This window comes from Biomphalaria glabrata, chromosome 17 (genome assembly GCF_947242115.1).
Source record: "Biomphalaria glabrata chromosome 17, xgBioGlab47.1, whole genome shotgun sequence".
Lineage (NCBI taxonomy): Eukaryota > Metazoa > Mollusca > Gastropoda > Planorbidae > Biomphalaria > Biomphalaria glabrata.
In genome coordinates this window covers 15,987,676-16,005,099 of record NC_074727.1, presented here as the reverse complement: position 1 = coordinate 16,005,099, position 17,424 = coordinate 15,987,676, and the positions used below count along the sequence as shown (strand labels likewise).

At 32.6% G+C, this 17,424-nt stretch overlaps 1 protein-coding gene across 1 annotated transcript in view; it reads right to left on the bottom strand.

The window, feature by feature from the left end:
- Positions 1-17,424, bottom strand: part of LOC106069055 (TPR and ankyrin repeat-containing protein 1-like) — a 71,059-nt gene that overhangs the window by 33,794 nt on the left and 19,841 nt on the right. Inside the window, exons 19-30 of the mRNA XM_056016083.1 lie at positions 15,045-15,306; positions 14,296-14,446; positions 12,771-13,067; positions 11,816-11,938; positions 8,900-9,213; positions 5,652-5,760; positions 5,125-5,252; positions 3,863-4,073; positions 3,095-3,132; positions 2,269-2,437; positions 1,201-1,311; positions 621-796 (exon numbers count right to left, since the gene is read on the bottom strand). Of these exons, the coding sequence (XP_055872058.1) occupies positions 621-796; positions 1,201-1,311; positions 2,269-2,437; positions 3,095-3,132; positions 3,863-4,073; positions 5,125-5,252; positions 5,652-5,760; positions 8,900-9,213; positions 11,816-11,938; positions 12,771-13,067; positions 14,296-14,446; positions 15,045-15,306 (2,089 nt within the window). The remainder of the gene's footprint in view (positions 1-620; positions 797-1,200; positions 1,312-2,268; positions 2,438-3,094; positions 3,133-3,862; positions 4,074-5,124; positions 5,253-5,651; positions 5,761-8,899; positions 9,214-11,815; positions 11,939-12,770; positions 13,068-14,295; positions 14,447-15,044; positions 15,307-17,424) is intronic.

Genomic DNA, 17,424 nt, shown 5'->3' with positions numbered 1-17,424 from the left:
AATATATTTAATACATTTGATTATATCCTGCTCCATTTACTACTCAACTTTTCTGTCTAAAAATGTAAAAGGTACTTAGGTTTGAAGATGTTTTTGTTGTACAGTTAGTAAATTAAAATTCATTTAGGTCTGAGCTGGACCTTCATTGTCAAGTAAAAAAAACGTCACTCTTCCTTCAACTTAGGAGCCACAATTAATATATTCTGATCATTTTGAATGTTATTCCAAATAGATATAATAATTAGGTACATTTTATGGATGAAGACTGTTCTTAATTTTAATAAATGTTGATCTTTTTATTATTTCTTATCATTTTCTTAAAATATACTTTTTTTTTATCAAGCAACAATTTTATCAATCAATACAAAAGAAATTTAAACAATCTATTAATAACATCTAGTTATATTTATAAAATATTGTTCTTAAATAGAGCAATTTAGAGAGTCACTGAAGACAAGTGTTAAGAGCTGTCCTATATATTTTTTTTAAATTTTGGTATATGAAGCACATTGTTATTAAAGTCCATCACAAGTAGACCAAAGTATGTTTATACACCAAAGTATAGTTATACAACAAAAAAGTAAATATATAGCTGGTCTAAAATCTATAAGAACAAAAACCTGCAGATGTAGTCTCCAATCCCCTTTAGCAAGCTGATAGATATATTTGACAATAATCTTCTTGACAAAGATGGGTATCTTTTCTTTCTTTGATTTTTTCTGTGGATTGTCCTCAGTGGTTTCTTCATTAGGTGCACGCTTTTCTCTTCTGCTTCTTAGCATGTTCCACACATCCTCTTTCAAACAAAAGGCAAAGAAATTGTTGTCAGGAAATAATAAATGTTCCATTTTTTTTAATGTATCATTCATTAGTTATTAAGAGCAAAATAATCCCTTTTACAAAGGTAGGTCAGCTGTATTAAGGAGGAATTGTCATTTAAAAGGAAAACATTTTTTTTATTTGTTTACCTAGTGTTTTAATACAGCTTAGAATAATTCTACATTTGTTCTACATTAGTTCACAAAACGACCCTAACATTATTTAAGCATAAGAAAAAAATTTTTTTTCTCAGTCTTGTATAATATAACTGAAAATGTACAATTAAAAGATTGAAAAGCCTAAAAGTGGCTAAAACATTTGAAACAACAAAAACATAAATAAATCTCCCTGACCTAAAATAAAAAAAGTAATCTTCCTGACCTGTACACTCCACATCCCAAGCCATGTTGTCAAAGGCTTTGACATCAAAATTCAACTCACTCTCCTCTTCACCAGAAACAAGATTGGTATTGTCTTCATCCATATTGTCATCTGATTAGAGAAGTAACATTTGTAAAAAATTCATAAATTCATGAGCAAACTATTGCTTTGCTACATTATTGTAAATACTTGAATTCTGTTAGAAATAAATTATGAAAAGAACGAGTTGGTTAATTATCACATGACAAAAGTTACTGTAAAAGTGACAACTTGAAATCCGTCAACACAATGTTAGAAGGCCCTAATTTTACACAAGTCAACGTAGCCTTTCAAAAGGAATGACCAACCTATCATTTTTCACTTCAGAACCAGATACAACAGAATGAGACATGTTCCATGAAGATGAAAATCAATACTTAGTGAAATTCAACCCAGTGATCTCCACAGAATGCGGACCATGTCCTTCAAAGCTGTATTTTCCATTGAAAGGCCCTAATAAGCCACTGACCCCAAAACACCTCTATAGAAGAGTTGCCTGATCTGGAAACTAGTGCACATTTCATATCAGCTATTTGACTCATCATCTGAACCCTCCAATATAATAATGATAATGAAGAAGAAAAAAGAAGAGGAAGGTTGTATTGTATTCTATACTCAAAGTTCCTTCATACTTCTTTACAAAATCAATAATATTCCATAGTTTCAAATTCATAATATATTAATAAATACTTTCATTCCATTTCAAACAAGTAAAAAAATATTCAAATATGCTGAGCTTAGAAAACAAATGAATGTCCTAATTATCTGAAATCACTAAAATCAATTAAATTCACTAGGTCTTAAAACACAATAGGTCCTACATGTTGACTTGTATGAAATTATGACTTGCTTCTCTGAAAGCTACATGTTAACTTATATCCAGTCATGTGTTTATAGCTCACAAAACAATTCATTTCTTTCATGATTTAGTTCTAATGAAATTCAATTATTTACTATGTCACTATTTGACCTGTGACATAGCGTCAAAGTGCATTACACAAAACTTATGAAGATACTAGTTCAGCTCACCTTCAAACTCTATTCTTGACTCATCAGCATAACTATCTGTGTCTTCTTCTTCTTCCTCTTCAGATTCTTCCTCCTCAGACTGCTTATCATTTTCTTCCTCTGGTTTCAGGTAATCAATGAAGACATCAGGGATTTCTTTCAGAATTTCTGCCACTTCCTCTCTGTACTTCTGATGAAATACAACAGGCAACATTATTCTCTTGACCCGTCAAATATACAATAGTGTCACTAGAAAAGAGTTTTCTAAAAAAAAACTAAAAAAATTTTTTTAACTGCAAAGAGCTACCTAAGGACAAATCTTATTGAAAAAAACATTTTAACCCTTGGGCTAATAATACAAGAAACAAAGACTTGCAGACTTTTGGTTTTAACAAAACCTTTTATTAAATACTTATATCAGACTGCATCTCCGAATCAAATACTTTGCATCACTAAACAGGATAAAAGTCACAACATTAAAATTGTCTAACTTATCTTTTAAAGTTTACAGCATTTTCTACTTTAAAGAAAATAGTGAAACCTTTTTGTTAGGGTTTTACTTTAAATGCATTGGAAAAATAAATTAAATTCTTTATGAAAATAAAAATTGCAGTAGTAATGATCTAATAGGGAAATATTTCCTAAAATAAGAAAGAAACAGTTCAAGTTTGATTTATCAAATTAGTTTTCTGTGTTCTGGACACGTTGAAAATGGAAGACATTAGATAAAAAATTAACACTCCCAGGTCATTCTCAGTCACTCATAGGTTAGCCTTGAACTAATGACTAAAAAGTTCAAGCACAAACTTTGAACAGTTTGTCTTAGATATCAAAGAAAATTACTTACATGATAGACATTTTTGGTTCCATCAGTCACTGGATGGTCTGAGGAATAAAAACATTACAACAAAGAACATTGTAGTATTAACAACAGTTCTAACCAAGGTGATACATTTTAATATTGGGATAATGTTGGACTCAGTTGACATACTGGACAAAGAAGGGAAAATGACTCAACAATAAAAAATCCTTATCTACTCAGAAGAAATGAAAAAAAAAAGAGAGAGTAGAATAAATGAGAAAAAGACCAGCTCTCGAAGTTCAAGAAAACCGATGCCTATTACAAGCTGTTCAGAAAGGACCAAAATACAATATTTCTTCTCAGAATCGTACACAATAGAATGAGACAAATATGTTTCAGAAGATAAAAATAGGAACTAGTGAGATTTGCCTATGTGAAGCATCATTCAAAGCTCCATACTCTATAGAGAGGCCTGAACAAGACCCAGGCACAAACCCCCTCTATTATTGAATTATTTTACAGCAAAGGGACAGAACTATTGGCAAAAAAACATATAGTTTTGCTTTTCTTTGTAATCACTGTTTTTATTTTTTTATGAATTATCTTACATCAAAGGGCAGTACTATTGGCATAATTATTCAATATCTTAAGCTGAAATGTGTTGAGTAACTTGTTTCCAACAAATGCATATAATGATATGTTGTTATTTTTCTATCAAGAAACATTAATATCTTAAGCAGTCCAAACTTTGATTTGACCCATGAACAGTCAGCTTTTTTGCAGAAATTTTGGCAGTAATGATTTAAAGCTTACTTTTGGTAGTGGATTTCTGTCTGGCAACATTGGAGGCTGTGCCACCCCTTTTGTCTGAGCTCATAGTGACCTTTATGTACTGAGCTCGTCTGTCTGTCCTGCTAGTCAGGTAATCTACTGGTAGTTTCCCAACATTGTTACACACATCAGCTGGTACCTGCCACTCACACAAAAGCTCCACTGCTCTAAGAGAGTGGGGGCTAAACTTGGCCTGAGGTTTAGAAAAAAAACACAAACTTTTAAATAAATTAGAGATCTTGTTTCTTATTGATTTAGTATAAATAGAAATGTTTTAGATACAGAAAGAGAGAGAGAAAGATACAGATATAGATATAGAGAAGAGTGGGAAGCATGGTCGAGAGGCTAAGTGCACTTGAACTTGGCTTGGCTACCTATGAAGGGGGCTCAAGGTTCGACACCCGACTAGGGCAGAGTTACTGAGCGCCTGAACGCAGCACGGAAAACCTTCTCCTAGATACCCCCCACTGGTCCTCAACTGAGATTGGACCAAAGTGCTCTGAGCATGCTATAAGCATGAAAGTAGCGCTATATAAAAGCAATAATTTATTTATTTATTTAGAGAGAGATGTACAGACAGATAAATCGCCATTAGTAATATCAGTTTAGTTATAAGAACTTGAAGATAAAATTATAATTAAGAAATATCTAAGTTTTTAAAAATACATAAAAAATCACTCAGAAAAAAACAAAACACTATTGTTCAATACACTTGTACTATTCCCAAAGCAAGAATTAACTAACAAACTTTGTTACTCCACAATCCACCCCAGAAAACAATGGGTTAACGCAGCATTTCTCAAACTGGGGAGTATGCCCCCCTTGCCATTCTACAAAGGGTAACTTTATGCCCTGACAATCAAGAGAAAGGGGGGGGCGAAGCTGCTAAAATTACTTTCAAGGGATATATTTATTTTGTTTCGCTGAAGTCATCAACATATTGTTGTTACTTCTTCTGACAAAAAAAGGTTGAGAAGAATCTTTTCTGAACTTACGCTGTCAATGATATGTAGCTCCAGGGAGCCACCTTGACCCTACCTGGGACCCTACAGTGCTCCCCCTGACCCCATAAGTTGCCTTTATCATTTAAATCTATTATGAATAACAAGATTAATTCACATTGATATTAAGCTAGCAATGAATTTGTATGAATGAACTTGTTTCTCTTAGACTGGAAACCACTGAAGGACTGAAGATATAAACTACAACCATGAGGTAATGCAATAGTTTAAAGTGAAGATCACCTGGGCAGCCAAGTGTAAAAGTGTGTTGCCGTCACCATCTTTGCAGGATTCTGAAAGGTAGCCATATCCAGTTTTATCTTTCTCTCTCACATAAATGCTCCTCAGCTCTTCCAATATTGTAAAATTGCCTGGAAAAAAAGTCAAAGAAATAACTGTAAAAAGTAAATGCAGAAAACTACAAATACAAAAAAAAAAAAAGCATATGACTTTTATGGTAAGGTGAGGTTACCACATCTTTTTTCCTCACTGGTTATAGGTGTCAAGTCAGAGCTGGCTAGCTTGCTGGCAAGGAATCAGACTTTCCCCATTTTAAAAAATGCATACTTTTAAGTAGACTAAATAATGTGCCTGTCCCTAAATTTTACCTGGGATCTATCATCTTCAAGATAGCTGAATTAAAACTGCCTACCTCTAAAATGATAATTCTAGATAAAAATTAAATCAAATTGAAGACTAGGATTCATTACAGATACATATAAATATATAGCATGATTTATTACTGACATTAAGAGATGTTCTCTAATTACCTGGATCTAATGACAGTCCAACTTGGAGTGCTGCATGGTTTGGTGTGTCTTTAGGATTTAAACTCACACCTTTTGGGTTAGCCCCCATCTTTAACAACTTTACAACAAGCTGCACAAAATATGACTAGATAAAACTAGTAAGAGCATCACTAATATCATCATTTTCTTATTGTGTTTTAAGTCATTAGTAGAATAAACAAAAACAATGTACTTTTGCATACACAGAACTCTTATGGCTTTGAAAAAGACAAAAGTAAAAAAGAAATTTTCAAAATAAATGTCCAGAATGCAAGTTAAAAGAGTCAAAGGTTAAAAAAAAGGTTTCTGTGGAGAATAAGGAAGAGCTACAATGCTGCCAATGAATAATTATAAATTACAATATGATAGCATTATGCCAGCAGTAGGAACATAGTGGCTGAGTGGTAGAGAATTAGGCTTCTGAAATAAGGGGTCTAGGCTTAAAATTTGTGTGTTGATTCTGAATTTCAGGACGCCTCTGAATCCACCCAATTCTTATAGGTACCTCACATTTGTTGGTGAAAGTAAAGGCGGTTGGTCATCTGCTATATAGATCACAATGTCTCAAAGGGGTACTTTACTATGCAATCAATGCATGCAGGAACTATGTAATCAGATTACTACACTTAAAGAGACAAATAAAAATGCAGTTTTTTGGATTATGGGTGATTTCAACCTACCTGATATAAATTGGAAAACACTAACCATAGATAAACACCAAAACCTTAAGGACATAAATGAGCTTTTCATAGAAACTTTACACAACCTAAGTTTAGATCAAATCATTAAAAAGCCAACTAGATTAAACAACACATTAGATCTCTTCTTAACCAACAGACCTGGATTAGTAGTTGATTATGATATTATCCCTGGTCTATCAGACCATGAGATCATAAAAATACACAGTCAGATAAAAGCAGTAGCCAATACAAAACCCAAAAGAAAAATCTTACTCTGGAATAAATGTAACCTAACACAACTACACCAAGCTGCATTAAACTTTCAACAAACATTCTTATTAGAAAAAGACATTGACCAACCAGTCGATGACCTCTGGAATTTCATTAAAAACCATCTTAAAAGCATTATAGAAAATCATATACCAACTAAATACACATCAAACAAAATAAATAAATGCTGGTTTAATAATAGACTAAAGAAGCTTTGTAAACAGAAGGAAAACCTATATAGAAAATTTAAAGAAACTAATGCAGAAAGAGTTTACAAAAAGTATATAAAAATTAAACACTTAACCCAAAAAGTAAGCAGACAGCTGCAGAGTGAATACATAAACAATGTAATATCTAAAGATAACAACAAAAACCTATGGTCATACATTAAGTCTAAGAAAATGGAAACAACAGGCGTAGCGCCATTAAAAGATGAACATAACATAATACATAATGATAATGAAACTAAAGCAAACATTCTAAACAAATACTTTGCATCAGCATTCTCAGCCCCAGGAGACAAAGACATATTACTGAATTTGAACCAAGTAGACAACATAGAAGATATAGTAGTACAAGAAAATGGAATTCAAAAACTATTAGCCAACACCAAACCAAATAAAGCTTCTGGACCTGATGGTATTCCAGCTAGATTACTCAAAGAACTAAGTAATGAGCTAGCCCCAGTGTTCAAAATACTCTTTCAGGCTTCACTTAACCAGGGCAGAGTACCAAAGGACTGGAAAGAAGCTAATGTCACCCCCCTATTTAAAAAAGGAGAAAAATCTGACCCAGGAAACTACAGACCAGTATCACTTACCAGCATCACATGTAAAATCCTAGAACACATAATATGTAGCAACATCATAAACCACTTAGACAAACATAATGTCCTCACACCATACCAACATGGCTTTAGGAAATATAGATCATGTGAAACACAACTAATAGGACTAATTGATGATTTTTCAAAAGGTTTAGATAATAGTGAACAAATAGATGCTATCTTACTAGATTTTTCTAAGGCTTTTGACAAAGTTCACCACCATAGTTTGCTTAAAAAATTAAAATATTTCGGCATTAATGGTCCACTGCATCAGTGGATTAAAGACTTTCTGATAGGGAGAGAACAAACTGTAATAATAAATGGTTCTAAATCAACACCGATAACTGTAAACTCAGGTGTACCTCAAGGAACAGTCTTGGGTCCACTACTATTTTTAATTTACATAAATGATTTACCAAATTGCATTACTTCAGGAACAAAAGTCAGATTATTTGCAGACGATTGCATAATATATAGAACAATAAAAACAACACAAGACACAGATATTTTACAAAGAGAATTAGATGAATTACAGAAATGGGAATCAAATTGGAGCATGTCTTTCCACCCAGAAAAATGTCAGTTGTTAAGAGTAACAAAAAAACTAAAACAAATTAATTCCACTTATCTTATTCATGGCAAACCAGTAACACAGACTAAAAACGCAAAATACCTAGGTGTTATAATAAATGAAAAACTGTCATGGAATCCACATATTGATGAAACTACAAAAAAATCAAACAAAGCATTAGGATTTATTAAAAGAAATTTCTATAAATCAAATAAGAAAATAAAACTAAAATGTTATTTAACCTTGGTTAGGCCGATAATAGAATATGCATCCTCTGTTTGGGACCCCTCAACTCAAGAAAACATTAAGAAACTAGAACAGACACAAAATAGAGCAGTGCGATTCATAACAAACGAATATTCACATTTAACTAGAGTAACACCTTTAGTAAAATCACTAAATTTAGAAAGCCTTCAGGACAGAAGGCTCAAAAGTAAAGTAGCAATAATACATAAAACACTGAACCATAATCTTCAAATACAAAAACAAAATTTAATAAAATACTCTGAAAGACACAAAGATAAAGGCACATTCCTCGTCCCATATGCTAGGACAAATTTGTACAAATACTCCTTCTTCCCTAGTGCTATTAGAGCATGGAATGGGTTGCCTGAGCTAGCCAGGAAAACCAGTGACTTGGCAGAATTTAAGTCATTGGTTAATATGCATGACTAAATGCATGACGCGTAGGATGTAATCATCTTCTTTTTTGAAGTAACGTCTGTATTATATAAGATAAGATAAGATATAAGATGTGCAACAAATAACTTCAAAGTTATTATGCATTTTAGTAACAGGGATTTATTAGCAAACAAATTTTTCGTATTTAATGTAACAAGGCTTTTATTAAAATAATGAGCTAAAAAAATTCCTTATTCCTTACCATCCAATCAGACTTAGCCATGCTATGATTCAAAGCAGTTATGGATGTAGTTTTATCCAACTTAGCCCCATAACTGAGCAGCAGATCAATTATACTGATTTTAGAATCAGTCAATCCATCAAGGGAAGGTTCATCAATGACATCCTGCAGGTTGATAGACTTGGCAAAATCTGTGAGGGCCTTGCCCCTGTCGTTGTCTTTAACATGTGCCACAAACTTCTCCAGCTGAATCCACTTTCTTGTCTGAGCCAGCTCATTGATTACATCCACTATTCCATCAGAACTTATGTTCTTTATAAGAGACTTTGGACTTTCTGTTTGTAAACAACAATACAGACATAGTGATTTAATTAGCCTTGTGAACAAAAAATAGTTTAAGGGAAGAAAAACATAGTCGAAAGAATGGACCCAATCTTTAATTATTCCACTCCCAAGAAAGAAACAATGCTATAACTATAGAATGATAAGTCTTATAAGTGATCCAAGCAAGATCATGCTAAAAAATTTTTCTCAACAGACTGAAGAGAAAAGAAGAGAAGGTCTTTTCCAAAGAACAGACAGGCTTCAAAGCAAGCAGAAGCAGTCTTGAACAAATATTTAACATTAGACTGTTAAATTAAAAGAAAAGTCTTCAGCACCAAAACAACTGATACACGTCATTGACTTCAAAAAAGCTTTTGGCCAGGTTTGGCATGATGGCATGTGGCAAGGGAGTTCAACAAAGATAAAAACATTATTGATGTTATCAAAGCCTTAAAGCAAAAAAGCAAATAGCTCAGTACTTCTGAACAACCAAATTGTAGAAAGTTTTAGGACATCTATAGGAGTGCAGCAATAATGCATTCTCTCTCCTCTTCTTTTTAACATATTTCTGGAGTATATCATAGTAGAAACTTTAAAAGAATTTACTTCCTACAATGAAAATCAAAGGACAGTTAAGATTTTCATGAAAACCAAAGCAGAGGATAATTACTTGCTAAGGTATGCATCCTTCTTAGTTGACAATTGATATTTACCCCTTTTCACATTTAAAGTGTTCCACTTCTTATCCCCCCAGACCACCTGAGTGATTTCCTTAATACAAGAATTCTGAATTTCAGGTCCAAACTACAGATTCTCTGCACCTTATTAAGGTTATTAATAAACCTTGTCACATAGATAGGTTTAGATGATCATTGCTCTATTGGTCCAGCCAATGTTTCTGATCTACAGCTCTGGTGGTCAATTCAAATTTCTATATCACAATTTCATGTTTCTTCAACATTCGCCTTGAATTTAGAAATGTCCTAACAGACCTAGACATAAACATTACAATTTGTCTTATTCCCTTTTTTAGTGTATATTCATATGGGCTATAGATAGTTCTGTTTAAATGCTTGCAAAACACTCATTTCAAGAAATTGTACATAGCCAGTACTAGTACAAGGTGATGTGGGTGATTCCCAAAGAGTATGGTTTCTGAACAGAAGGGTCTTGATTTCAACTTCAAGATTTTGTGGACACCGCCAATTCCTCCTCACTCTGGCAAAAGTTGCGAAAGCAAAAGTGATTGGTAATTGTACTGGCCACATGACATCTGAATTAAACCATAGTCCATAGAAACAGATGAGCTTTACATCATCAGGACTACGTTTACTTTTTTTCTATCTATTCCTTTCTTTTAAAGAGAGAAGATTTTATGTGTCTGGGTTTTTTTTAGCTTATGTGGAGGGATTGATTCTGGAATTTTTAGGACAACACTTCCTGATTGAGTTAACACTATATGGTTCTAGACCTATGGACATTAGAAATCCTTCATTCAAACTTGAATCTGAGTTGACATAACCTCTGATCACAATAGCTGTCTTCACTCTTAGAGGAAAGAAAAGTAGTAGCTGTCAAACATTTAGAGAAGAAGTATCAACAGTGCCCAGCATAGCAATCTAGTCCCATAAGAAGTGGGAATTAGAGCCACTGTCAACTACTGTGTTCTAATACTACAAGCCCAGTAATAAGCCTAACATGCCATGAGCAGGAACACATTAACCTTTACCAGAAAATTTAAAAGAAGCAAAAACTTAAGACAATCAGAAAACAGATCACTCACGTTCCAAAAAATCTGCAATTAGCGATGACAACTATAAAGTTTTATTTATCTGTTATCTTTTTCCCTATTGTTACTTCCTTTTATTTTATTTTTATTACTTTATTATTACTCTTTTATTTACATTTATTAAATCAATTATTTACAGAAGATTAATTTTTTGTTTAATCACCTGTTATCTATTTCCGTTACCTTAGTGGGCACTGTGTAATTCTATTTAAATACTTTAGACTTCACCTGTTACCTATTTCCCTAACTTTAGCGGGCACAAATACTTCTATTCAAATACTTTCGACTTCACCTATTATCTATTTCCATTACCTTAGTGGGCACAAATAATTCTATTCAAATACTTTCAACTTCACCTGTTATCTATTTCCATTACCTTAGTGGGCACAGTGTAATTCTATTTAAATACTTTAGACTTCACCTGTTACCTATTTCCCTAACCTTAGTGGACACAATATAATTCTATTCAAATACTTTTGACTTCACCTATTATCTATTTCCATTACCTTAGTGGGCACAAATATAATTCTATTCAAATACTTTTGACTTCACCTGTTATCTATTTCCATTAACTTAGTGGGCACAGTATAATTCTATTTAAATACTTTAGACTTCACACAACCCTCACAAAAAAAATGCATTATACTCATTTTGATGTCCAATGGACTGCATAAAATCAGCACATATATACCTTTTTTTTTCTAGTTGCTACCCCCCCCCCTTCCCAGCAACACTCTTTCACTTTCCTTCCAACATTAATTATGTTAATTATGTACAGTCGTTGTTTTTGTTGTTAATTTGAATGAAAGAAAAAGAGAACTAACCATTTGCGTCAGCATAAGATAAAAGAGTTGCAATTCTGGTTAAGCTTTGTTGCTTCATATTCTTATGTCTTGGATCTGTCCCATGTTTTTTGATGTTGATAACTTCCACAAGCTGCAGGTAGGCTAGAGATTGTTTTTTTTTAAAAAGTAATAATAATTCTTCATTATGATTAAAATGATACAAAATAATTACTAATAAATAAAGTACTAAGATCAGTACAGAACCAATAAATGTTTGTTAGGACACTTAAAAATGGATGCATTTATCTAATTTTAATACTTTTAGCACATTTTAAACCAAAACAAATCTAAGATTGTACATCCTGACAAAAAAAACAAACAGAAAATAAACATCCTAAATGAAACTGGTAACTATTCTCAAGGGCAAAAATAGACATGCTGCATCACTAATGAGAACAAGCTTAATAATAATAATAAAAAAAAAGATTATCTAAAGGGGAAAAACTCCACCCTTGAAATTATATCAATAATGTACAAGTTATTTCCCTTATTCAATTTCAAACAAAATAATTAATTACCAATAATTAATTGAGTAACTGGGTATTTTTTAAATTGGTTAATGCTTTGTTAGGTACAATAAATAATTGTTTAAACTATTAACTTGATTGGAGACTGTGTGAGGTAGAAATAGTGTTAACAATTATGTATTGGGACTAAACCCAACAAATTTAACCATATCTGTGAATACTGAAGGATTATTTTTCTTGTTGGTTTCAACTTGATCTGAGAATGGGTGTGAGAGAAATAACATGTAGGCTTACACACTTTCTACCAGACAGACAGAGTGAATTGATTTAAGCTTTGTAAAAAATCTTTGCCATTTGCTTTTGCATCACAGATTCACTGTATTACCACAACCAAACTTTATCTCTACTTCTACATGGTGTTGTAAACATACTTCTTTAATTAAGATAAAAGATTTTTAAAAATTAACCTTTTTCATATTCCTCTTCCTTCTGATATTCCAAAGCATCTTCTAACTTTTTCTCACAGAAGTCACATAGCTTCTTGGAAGCAGCATTGGCAAGAGTCTTCTCTTTCTTCAGTTTATCAGTCTCATCGGGCTTAATGTTGTTCAGTGGCTTCTCTTGAACTTTGGGTTTGACCTCGGAGGCTGATACTGTTGCTTTCTTGGTGCCTGTATCTCCCTTTGCAGTTTCTTTCTTTTGTTGCTTTTTATTTCGGCTTTCCTCCTCCTTTTGTTTCTCTGCCGCTTTTATGATAGCTGCTTCTATAACCAAAAAAAAACAACAACAATAAACGAATATTGTGATGCTGTTTAAGAACTAATTCACCAAGTGACAAAACAATTGTTTTAATTCATTTTTCAACCAAAATATTTTTAAGCTGAGCAGCAGGTGACTACATCAAAAAGATAATTGGGTCCCATGAGATCTCCCTTCTGTTATAAAAAAATACAAATTGATTTACTTAGACTTAGAACTAGATTCTGGAGCGCCTTTCGGTGCATTGGGCGGCAAGCTGTCTCCACTAAGATCTGTCACTGGCAATGTCTAAAGCCTCTTCCCACCTTGTCTCCACTGCTGAGATCCTCCATGAAAAAGTAGTGCCAAGTTATACAAGGACGTTCTTGTTTAAATTTTCCTTGTACTAGCATTAGCCTCCATGTCATCACAACTCTTGCTATGCTTGATTCATTTTGTCGCAGAACATGTCCTGCAAGCTTTATGGGATGCTCTGTCACAACCTCATTAGCTTCTGAGTTGAGGTTGTGAAAAAGTTTCAAAAAAAAAGAAAAAGGAAGGCAGGCAGAGGAAGATAATGGGAAGACAACAACAAAGAAATGGACCAGTCTTCTCACTGGATGTGACACTTAGGATGACAAAAACAGAGGAATGCAATGAAATGGTTTACAAATTACTTCACAAGCTCAACGGTCTATCAAGCAAGTGCCCCTGTCTGGCTTTAGGAATTATGAAAGTCTTGTTCTAGCTTATCCAAAAGGAAACAACAGGTGCCCTTCTTATCAAGTGTAGGAAAGAGGTTTTGGCTAGACTTAGCTGATGAGCCTTATGGTTAGTCAGAGATAATATCATTTTGGACATTCAAAAAAAAGGAGAGTTTGTTTTATATGTATGAGAACTATGTCATAACTTACTGTGCAACTCAACTGATTGCAGGTATATATACATGAGATTAGTAAGATTGAGATTCAATTCTCTCCTTTTCAACTCTTGAAAGTAACACATCGTCTCTACCATTAAATATATCTTTATCATATGCTCATGTATAAACATTTTGTTCAACCTTAATAATTTAAGCAAAAATTTACCACAAATGTTCAAATAATTCAAAGAATGCTAAAAAAAATATATTTTTTTTTAGTAAATGATCTGAAAATGTAATTGATTTTGAAAATACTCTTTACCAGTTAATAATGGAAAAGCATATAACTTCTGAATCAAGACAAATACACTGTAGTGTGAAATGTCAATTACCTTTATCCATATAACTTTGTAGAACATATCTTACAATATCATTGGATTTAGTTAAATCATAAGCCAGTGCATTGTCTTTGTTTCTAGCCATAACATTGACTCCTTTCTCAACCAGATAATGTGCTAAGTACTGCCTCATTGGGTCAGACCCCTGTAACAAAACAATAGCAGAATTATTTTTTTTTTAAGTTGTAAGTAAATTGAATACATGACAAAGTACATTGAGCACATAAATGTCATAATGAAGTTGTCATGTTTTTTTTAGAAAGAAAGGATTCAAGGCAATTCAATAAACTAACAAAGATTTTGAAAGCCAAAATGAGAGTTTCTTCACCGCCCTTCGAGGGGTATTCTGGTATTTGATATTTTGGGTTTTATAGCACACCAGCACAATTTAAGCCATGTCGAGCCCATAATCCCTCAGGGTTATTCCCTCTTTACAGCTCAAGGGTATTCTGGTATGCAGGCAAATGGATTTAGGGGTATAGAGTAGCACCTTAACTCATATAAAACAGATACTATCTGGGTGTCAATCACTCTATGTGCAGAGGGAAAATCATTAAAGTGTTGGTGGCTGAAGATAATACTGAAGACAGAAATTTACACTACATCTGTCAGCAAACACCAATCAATAATATTGAAGCACTTTTTAGAATGTACCCAAAAACTTCCCATGACCAGCATTCTTCACTCACAGACACAGCGGACAAATTAAAAATATGATGAATAAAGGTATTGAGTGAACTTACTTTTAATATAGCCAGTGAGTGTAACACTGTATTTCCTTTGGCGTCTGTTAAATTTTGTAACTTCTGTGGTGAAATGATGCTGTCCATCACTTGAAACAGAAGCACAAGAGAATCATCCAAATATTTCCTCTCTATTGGGGGAATAGGATTCATCAATGAAATGGCAATGACAGCGTGAAAGAATGTGTCCTCTGGGTGGAACTTCAGTGTTGTGTGATCCACATTGTACTTTAAGAAAAACATTAGCAGACGACAAATCCACCTGAAATAGAAATGAATAAAACATGCCAGTACCTCCTTATTTGACCATTTGCTGGCATGAAGATACAAAATCTGCACACTCGATGCCATCAAAAAATGTAAAAAAAATTTTTTTTAAATAAGCAAAATGCAAAGTTTAATGTCAGTGTGTGACATGTAGTTGATGATAAATTTTACAGTGAAATAAGTTAATGTAAAGAAACTTTCTTTTGTAAGATTAAAATTGATATTATTCAGTGAACGTCAATAAAATTCCAGTATATTATTTTTTTAAAGGCCTAAATCTGTATAACAGATTATTTCATCAAAATAATCATAATAAGTAAAACAACCATTCTCAGTGAGCCATGCATAATTTTAAAATAACTCTTTAGCCTTTTCTTATTTTATCTTATATATTACAGATGTTACTTCAAAAAAGAAGAAAATTACATCCTATGCATTTCATGTGTCAATCTAGTCATGCATGTCAATGAATGACTTAAACTCTGTCAAGTTGTTGGTTTTCCTGGCTGAATCGGGAAACCCATTCCAATCTCTAATGGCACTATGAAAGAAGGAACACTTCTAGTGTATGGAATAAGAAATGTGCCTCTTTGTGTCTTTCTGAAAATTTCATTAGGTTTTGTTTTTCTATTTGTAAATTATTTACTTTTTATTCTTCTGTCCTGAAGTGTCTCTAAGTTTAGTGATTTTACTAATGGTGTTACTCTAATCAAATTGGAATATTCGTTTGTTAAAAATCTCACTGCTCTACTTTTTATCTGTTCTAGTTTCTTTATGTTTTCTTGAGTTGAGGGATCCCAAACACAGGATGCATATTCTAATATTAGACTAATTAAGGTTAAATTAAACAGCATTTTAGTTTTTATGTTTTTGTTTGTTTTGTAAAAATTTCTTTATTTTGCTTGATTCTTTTAATAATTTCATCAATATGAGGTTTCCTTGATAACTTTTCATTTATTATTACACCTAGATATTTTGAGTTTTTAGTCTGTGTGACTGGTTTTCCATGAATCAAGTAAGTAGTTTTCATTTGTTTTTAGTTTTTTTGTTACTCTAAATAACTGGCATTTTCTGGGTGGAAAGACATACTGCAATTTGATTCCCATTTCTGTCATTCTTCTAATTCTTTTTGTAAAATTTCTGTATCTTGTGTTGTTTTTATTGTTCTATATATTATGCAATTGTCTGCGAATAATCTGACTTTTGTTCCTGGTAAATCATTTATGTAAATTAAAAATAGTTGTGGACATAAGACTGTTCCTTGAGCTACACCTGAGTTTACTGTTATTGGTGTTGATTTAGAGCCATTTATTATTACAGTTCGTTCTCTTCCTATAAGGAAATCCTGAATCCATTGATGTAATGAACTATTAATGCCAAAGTATTATAGTTTTTTAAGCAGGCAATGGTGGTGAACTAGTTGAATGACTTAGAAAGTCTAATAAAATTGCATCTGTTTGCTCACTATTATCTAATTTTTTTGAAAACACAACAATTTATCTTATTAGTTGAGTTTCACTTGACCTATATTTCCTAAAGCCATGTTGGTATGGAGTGAGGACATTACGTTTATTTAAATGATTTATAATGTTGCTACATATTATGTCTTCTAGTATTTTACATATAATGCTGGTCTGTAATTCCCCAGATAAGATTTTTATTTTTTTAAATAGGGGAGTGACATTTCCAGTCCTTCTGTACCCTTCCCTGATTTAGTGATGCCTGAAAAAGTATTTCAAAACACTGATGCCAGCTGATTGATTAGTTCTTTGAGCAATCTAGCTGGAATATCATCAGATCCAGAAACTTTATTTGGTTTAATGCTAGCTAATAGTTTTTGGATCCCTTTTTCTTGTACATTTATATCTATTATGTTTTCTACTTGGTTTAAATTTATTAATTTGACTTTGTCTCTTCGGGCTGAGAATGCTGATGCAAAATATATATTAAGAATGTAAGCTTTAAATTCATTATCGTTATGTGTTAAGTTATCTTCACTTTTTAAAGGAGATACTCCTGTTGTTTACATTTTTTATAGATTTAATGTATGACCATTAGTTTTTATTGTTGTTTTTAGATATTACTTTATGTATGTATTCACTTTGCAACTGTC